Raw genomic sequence first — 8548 nt, forward strand, 5'->3', positions numbered from 1 at the left:
GTCACTGACAGAGGAGTCGAATAATAACTTAGATTTGCATTAATATATATTGTACGGTTCACACATTCTCCAAAACATGAGATTATCAGGTGGGAGTCTGACGTATCCCCACATCCCTATAGATCAGCTCAAGTACTCCTTCCCTTAACATTATTTCTAAAAAAAATGCGTTTGTACTATCAACAACCATATATCCAATATTCAGCTACTTGAATTACTGCAGCAGTTCATTTTGCACTTCAACAGTTTATCTATGACTTTTTATGTTCAGTAATTTTAGGTACATTTTTCAAATGTTTATTCTCGCTTGGGTATAACTATCTAACCCATTTAACCATTATGTTTACTATTTTAACACATGACACTGGGGTGTTAAAACTGACTCAGGCTGGTTGGAGGTGTGTGCTGAGCCATTAGCCTGTTGTGTTCTGTGAAAATAAATTGACCCAGAGCATAATCACACCAATTTGTAATCCTATTTGGATGGTTATTTTTTCTCTTAAACAAAAATACAGGAACGTATGTTTTGAATCCAATCATAATGTCTGCCTTCCTAGAATTTGTTGGGCTACTAAACAGTCTCTCCACATACTCTCAGACAAATTCAGAACTAGCCCTGGTTGGTAGCGCCTTGAAATTTTTCAATTTTTCTTTAACAAAAAGATACCACGGTAAGCAAAGCTCTCTGAAAACTGTGATTTGAAATTTAAAGACTGCATCCACAGTTCTTTTTCCAGAAGAATGTTTTAGACCTCTATGAGAGTTCAGAGGTAGTCCCAAATGAACTGATGCACAGATGACCCAGAGAGACGGCCAATCATTTAATGTCCTATCTTGTTTCTTACTTAGGCACTAACCAATTGACAGGCTTTTAATTCCAATCAGAGATATACCCTTGCTGTCTCCTGTGAAAGAGAGCCTCCCTGAATGAGAACTCCTGTCTCCTGCAAGTTCAGCCGAAGCAGCATGTAATCAAAGATAGCTTCGGGCGCTGCAGACTGCTGCTGCAGTCTGTGAAGGAAGGATGGTGGACATCAGCACATCACAAAGAAACAGCTTTTAAAAATGGCAAGAATGTGAATACTGGGGTCAAATGGAGACACAGGACCATTCTGTTGAGTCCCAAAGGCAAGACGTAAGAGGGAGATGTGTGATGTTTCATGAATGAAAAATTGCTAAACAGCAGCTGAATGAATAGAGTGACTTCTCAGTATTGCAAAAGAGCTTTGGACCCAACAGAGGCTGATTCAGAAATGAATGGAAAGACAAAACTCCATGTCGTGTTATTAGTTGGCCCAGGGCTTGAAATGAATGTTTCACCTTTTGCACAAAAGCCGTGTCAATCCAACTGACTTCCCTGAACCTCAGACAAAGTAACAACAAAGGTTTAGTACAATAGCAACCTCCTGTCTTGCCACTTGACCCTCATAAATAGGCAGAAATAATGACTTTATGGGACTGCAGGCATAAATATCAGAGGTCCACAACTGACTCTCTTCATGGGTCAGTAGGAGCCCCTGCTGCTGGTACTCCCATGTGGTGACAGTCTGCTGTCAGTGGCGGGAACGGTGTTACTCCTTTGTCTTTGTTTTATCTATAAGATAAATTTTAATGAGAAAAAGAACTTCATTAAATGCAGTTTGCCAAAACAAAAAGCCACATAAGCACCCCCGGATTTCCATACACACTTTCCCCTTTTATGGTATTCCTTAAATATTCTCCGGGGCTGAATGATTACCATCACAGTTAATGGAGGCCTCTCAAAGAATTCATTAAAACAGAGCAATGACTCTAATGGAGAATTTGAACAAAGATCCAGGCCTTGTTAAAGATGGGTGTGGCCACAGGCTTTTCATATGGAGGAGAGATGCCCTCCCCATCACCAACCCACCCCCACACACCCCAGTCAGGTTGCACATGTGAAGTGCAGGGACAGGCAGCAGCTACTCTGTGCCCTCTCCGAGGGGTGTGTGCTGTTCCATATTAATGACAAAGAGAGGAGCGGGAGCAAGAAGTCGCTATCATACACTCATTTGTTTAAAAAGAGCCAGCCTCACAATACAGACGGCAGGAGTCCACAGGAATCCAGTGAAAGCCGGGGGCTGCGTCAATGACAAAAGATAGAAACAACCTCACTTTTTGTCCCCTGAAACAAGGGCTGCCCAATTTCAGAGTGCCGTTGGTCTTTCACCAAAACCAAGGATACCTTCATGCATTTCAATGGGGGTATTCCTGCATAAAGAAAGAAGCACCACTGCATAGCGCAGTCATCTCTCTCCTGTTGTTAAGCCTTTCTTTATAGCTGAAACAATAGCACTCTGCTCCCTCCCTTTGGATAACAAATAAACCATTATTTTGCATGGCAGAGCGAGGAACCTGTGCGCAGAATGAGGAAAGTGAGAAAATGGCAAACAGAAAACAGAGATGTTAGGCCTGTTTGGTAAAACATTATACAGATTTTTCTCTCTTTTAAATCATCTCGCTTCAGTCTAAACACTTAAACTGCAAAACAGCATACATAAAAAGTCAATAAAAGTGCTGAATTCAAACAGCTTGACTCAACCTGACTGGCAAATTAAAAAAAAAAAAAAAATGGACAGCTGAAAAGGCAATTTTTGCTGAGATTATAAAAATTGAATATACCTCACACTCTGGCTAAAAAAAAATGGGACAAACCAATCACCAAAGTGTAATTAAGATTCACTTGCTGCTGTTTTACTGATAATTCTGTGTGTAAAACTGTCAGAGGCGAACAAAAGACCTTTTTCTCATTGACTCATTGCCTGAGAGTGATTACTTTTGCCACACAAGTCCTTTCATTTTCTCAAGGCAAAGCCACTCATACATCTCCCCGCTCAGTGAGTCCAGCAGAGAGCGAATTGCTCTCTCCGACATGTAGGAAACTCAGCATGTTCATGCAGTGGCTCATATTTCTTCAGAGCTGTCACACTACATCTAATCTAAAGGTGAGGCTTGGTTTAGTGATTAGACTTTGGAAGAAATCCAGAAATATGTACAATACTCAGAACAGTTTTAGATCTTTTTGTCCCGAAATAACTACCTTTAAAAGTTATAATCGAGTGGATGAGTTAAAGTTCTCGTTTAGCTCAGCCCGAGTGATGGGAACAAGCTGCCACTTCTTTCAACAACTGCACACACAAACAGGAATCATAACGAGACACTTGGCCCCTTCACGGCCCTAAAAACCAACACTCCTCCACCTGTTCAGTGTCCTGCTGTGGGTGGAGAGAAGCTAGAATGTATGTGTGTGTGTGTGTGTGTGTGTGTGTGTGTGTGTGTGTGTGTGTGTGTGGGTGTGCACCACTCCAACCCACTGTGTGATGGGAGCAGGGCAGACAAAGACCACAAAAAAAATCAGTAATGCATGTCTATATTGAGCTGTGTTACATCAGGATGACATTTTCATTTCGATGTGCTCTTATTTGCAAAATCTCTGACTATTGATTAATCTACATTTAATTTTAGGTACTTTACTGTATGTGAGGCACCGTGCCATATGGTAAAGACGCATACGTTATAAGCATCATTTCTCTGGGGACGAGCTGACGCACTGGCCTAATTTTTTGGGAAACTGAAAAGATTTTTTTTCTCCCCTCGCAGAAGTAAAGCAGGTTAATGATCAACTCTGAGATTTACCAGTTTTAGATTTGCACTAAACCCTGCTCTTTGCTCTTTTTGTGCTGCAACTAAGATTATGTAACAGCCTTGTTTTAATTTCATCATACCCTCAGGTTATTTTTAGCTTTATATTTTTAGTTACTTGTAATTGAAAGCTAAAGTTTACCACGTCAGTAGCTCATTAAGCTTGTTCCTTACATCCAGGCTATAAAGCATTGCTGCCAGGGGCGCTGGTAGGAATTCTGTGCTCCCTGGTGGGAGGTAACACTGGGCTCCCCACTCTAACGCCGCTTTAATTTACAGTACTCCCTTGCCTGTCTTAACGGCCCTCCCCTTGCTGAGAAGCCCATAAAAGTGTCCCCCTTTTCTCTCCATCAGCAGCAACCCTGCCTTCTACTCACATTTCCACTTGTTTCATTTTCTGATCCAGGCCTGAGGAGCACGCAACGCACACAAACGAGCACGCACAAACTTAATTCTCCTCACTGAACATCTGTTTCTTTTTCTTACATCCCACTCATTTTGTGATACTTGTGTGAGCGATGGTATCTGTCTCACTTTCTACTCAACAATAAGGTCGTTTTTCAAACAAAATAACAAATATACCAACTGTGTAATGCTAAAAAAGAATCCACTTCACAGTTTGGCTTCGCACACAGGACTGAGAGTCCTACAGAGCCTTTTGAGAGACATTATGAGCTGCCAAATTTGGGTGAAGCATCCAGCTATTACATTTGAGGCTATTTTAAACATTGATAAACATTCTTAACAACTGATAACAACTAGGGATTAATAGGGAGTTTGTTCCATTTGTGAGTTCAACAGCTTGTCAGTCAGATTACATATGTTTTTCTGCTGAATTAAATTCTTCTTATTAGGCAGATTCTCCTATGTCCTCATGTTTTTATTCAGTTACTCATTAATCACTTGCGTTTTGTGGACCGTGAGATACCCATTTGCTAAATTTGCTGAACAGATAAATACAGTACTTTAAGAGAAGATGTATTAAAGTAATAGCACAAAGTGTGACGCACAGATGCAGCATTTCTATTCAAAGCCATGATTCGGTCGAGTTGCCATACTTCTCATGAATGCATCTGAATTTTGCATGAAGGAATACAATACTTTGCAAGTCACAAAGAAATCGCTTCTCTTTTCAGAGAAGAAACAAGCACAAGCAGTGTTCAAACATCAAGAGGAAACCAACTATACACAAGCTGAGACGTGCACATGCACACTAATGCACAGTTGTAGCAAATCTTGCATGCAACCCAAACATACAATTAAAGCCATTCTTTCTTTTTCCTATGAATTAACAACACAACATTCGTGAGACAAGTCTGGACATAATCTAGTTAAAGATGATAGATGGGAGAGTGAATCTATCTCAGGTGAAATTGGGTGACCCCCTGCAAGAGACTAGTCCATTAGCAAAAGGGAGAGCCCCACTTGCTTGACAAGTAATACCAGCTGTGACACCGAGTGCTGTCTGCCTGTTCGGGAGGGGTGGGGGTGAGGGAGGTGGTGGGGGAGGGGTGGAGACAAGGGAGTGAACAAAAAAAAAACAGATGCATCTTTCTAGACTGTTTGTTCTGAGTCTAATTCCGGGATCTGTTTTTCTGTTCTATGTGGTCGTGGCCGTGGCTCGGCCTTTGACGCTGAAGCCCCTGGAGCAGTTGTTTTTCCATCTGTTCAAATATAATAAGAACAGGCCTGTTTTTTTTTTTTTTATTATTACAAATATCGATGCCATTTTTATTGCAAATCCAAAACTCAATAAAACCCCTCAGTCAGATTTTGCCCATATTGAGCAAATTGTCAAAGAATGAAGAACATTTCTGTTTTCTGATAACTCAAAAGAAACCTGATACGGTTCACTTTTTGCACTTGTTTTCTGACCATCTGTTGTAAGCAAACACACATGTTTTGACCATCACCTCAGGCAGCATGTCTGCTAAACACACAGTGGTGTGGACTACCATAAAGTCTAACCTCATTACCAACTCAGCGCGCTCTCCTCCAGTCTCAAGCACACGGCACTGCAGCGGCACAGCAGCGTAAAAACCCCTTAAAAGGGCCATTCATTTCCTCTCAAATAAAACACCTGAGCCTGACTGATAGGTGCCGCATGGTGTTAATTTACAACAACAGGCGCCACCGTAGTGCGATGAGGTGGAAGGGAGTACAGTGAGATCAACCTCCCCGCCCCTTTCCTATCCAAGGGAGCACTCTGAGCTTCTGTGCAGCTTTGCTTAATGGCCTGGCTGAGTGATGTGCACACATGGTGCTGCTACCTGTTGGCCTGACGGAGCAGACAACAAGGAAAGATGCAGAGAGGCATTAACGTCTTCTGCACATTAAAAACCAAGCACAAAAAAAATTAAGACCAGAAGGAGTTTTTAAAAAGCATCCTTTGTCACTGTCTCATCTTTTTTTTTTTTTTTTTTTTTCCAGAGAGCCACCGTGGGCGACGTAATCTATTTTTCAAAGCATAGTTTAAAATCATCACTTAATGCCAAGTTGCTCCATTCACATCATAGCCAAAGAGCCACATTTCTTCGCTAAAACTTGGAAGCATTCACTCGTACAAACCATTACAACTGCCCACATCCAAAATGAGCCCTATCCAACGTGTAATTACCAGAGGGAGCCTGACAGGAGCGCTTTCCCCCACCCAACAGGCAGCCCATAATTACAATAAATCAGACAGGATGTGCACGCAGCATCATTCTGCTCCACAGCCTGCGTTAACAGGGGAGAAAACACACACAAAAAAACCAGGAGCATCATGATGACATCATGGCATGAGCACATGTGGGTGATGATGACGACCTCACTTGCCTCTCCCATCATGTTGGGGGGGTAAGAAATGGAAGGGGGGGAGGGGGGGGGGGGGGTTACAATGGGCAATATATCATGTCACATAAGCACTTTAAACACAGAAAACTCACTTTTTTATGGATAGAATAATAAACCTTTTATTGAGGAGTGTGCAGCTAAAAGAATCTACTTGGTAGAATTAAAGATAGATTTAGATTTTAGATTTTTTTTTCTCTCATACTTTAACGCAAGGATAAAAGTGGCCACTGCGTTATATTTGTTTTATAAGATTAATTAAAAAACGAACGATGTGCACGATCTTGTCATTTTAAAAAAGGGAGGGAAATTTCTGGCAACGATTTACATGAAAACCATTTGGATCATCCTTGACTGAACACTCTGGGCACAACACTGAACAGAAACTCTATTACAGCTCACCCTAACTTAGAACTAAACACCGCCGGCGTCCCTGCTCCACCTCTACCCAGAAATGTGGTCGATAACGCGGGCTCAAGTTTTTGGTGGCACCTGCGTGCGACAGCCGGGACTTTCCTCTCATACCTGCGGCTTATGTGCACGAGCGCACTCCGCATGAGCACCACCACCGGACGGTTAATGAGACAATAGCTTACCTCGGCAGAGGAGTGCGGTGAGGAGGAGGGCACACACGCAGCTGGCGGCGGACAACAAGTGCATCCTTGCGAGTCTCTCAGATCCACAGTCGGTTCTCGGTTTGTTTCAGAGGTTTGTTGAAAAACCCACCTGGTTAAGTTTTTTTTGTTTGTTTGTTTGTTTGTTTGTTTTACTGGTGGATTAAGTGAAAATCGTCCTCGCGAGCCCGGAAAGGTAGTTCAGTTCAGTTTTGGCTCTTCTCCCAACGTGGCATGTGCTCGCCAACTCGCGCTCACATCAGTTCTGGTGGAACAGGTAATTGCGAAGGGCACACAGACGAGCGCGAGGGCGGGGGATACTGTCTGCAGCTCCGCCCCTGATACCCCCCTCCCCCCCACCCTCACCACTGTCTCCACACACACACACAAGCCCCCCCCCCCCCCCCGCCCATTTTCTCAAGACTCGGCTCAGACCCCCCACCCCCAGCTTCTCCTGTCTCTCTCTCACCCCTTTACTCTCATCTCCAACTCCCCCTGATACCCCCCTCCCTCCCCTCTCATGCACACTGCATGCACACACGTAGACACAAAAGCAAGCACAGACACACACACACACACACATACACTAAAGGAAATCTTCAATAAAGCAGCATCCTAGACTTGTTTCATTCGGAATATTCTACCCAGGGGTGGAATCAGCGCACACATCCTAAACCTACATTTAAAACTTAGTTGAAGTAAAAAAAAAAACACCTTAGAAAGTATTAGCAGAGAAAAGTAGTCAAGCAATAATCTGACAATGACACTCAGTTGGTCAATTAAACGTCAGAATATAGTGAAAAATGCCAAACAGTTTCACTGATTTTAACTCTGAATTGAAAACCTGAAAGTATTCGGCTTAAGATGACTCACAGGAAAGAAGAGCAGCAGCAAAACCTCACATCTGAGAAGCTGGAACCAGAGAACATTTGTAATTTCTGGTTTAAAACAACGAATCAGCATCAAAATAGTTGCAAATATCACCTGTCATCATGTTTAAATACCGTTAAAGCACGAGTTATGAAAACCTCCCAAAACAGGAAATGTTGTTTTGAAATTTTGCAGTTTTGTTGGATTTTCCTTGTTCCACATTGCCTGATCAATTGCATTGAAAATGCTGACATTTAGATTTTTTATTTTTTATTTTTAACTGACGACAGTGACATTTCATAAGCTTATCGCGGTGAGAAATCTGAATTTGCAAAATAACTTGTAACTGCAGCCATCGTATAAACTGCAGTGAAATAAACAGACCTGCACAGTCTGTCCATCTGAGATGTAGTGAAAGTAGACGTCTCCTACTTGCCAGAACCTCAAAATTGTTCTTAAGCACAGTGCTTGAGTACTTGTTACTTTCCACCTCGGCTGTCTCCATCATGCACACTCTCACACACGCTTGCAGACACACACACACACACAACCACGCGTGCTTACACACA

General features: G+C 42.5%; 1 protein-coding gene across 1 annotated transcript in view; it reads right to left on the bottom strand.

Annotated features, from left to right (window-relative positions):
- Positions 1-7357, bottom strand: part of LOC121187721 (CD166 antigen homolog A-like) — a 34210-nt gene extending 26853 nt beyond the window's left edge. The window contains exon 1 of the mRNA XM_041047111.1: positions 7092-7357. Within this exon, the coding sequence (XP_040903045.1) occupies positions 7092-7155 (64 nt within the window). The 5' untranslated portion in view covers positions 7156-7357. The remainder of the gene's footprint in view (positions 1-7091) is intronic.
- Positions 7358-8548: the final 1191 nt, after the last annotated feature.

This window comes from Toxotes jaculatrix, chromosome 9 (assembly GCF_017976425.1).
Source record: "Toxotes jaculatrix isolate fToxJac2 chromosome 9, fToxJac2.pri, whole genome shotgun sequence".
NCBI classification, from domain to species: Eukaryota; Metazoa; Chordata; class Actinopteri; family Toxotidae; genus Toxotes; species Toxotes jaculatrix.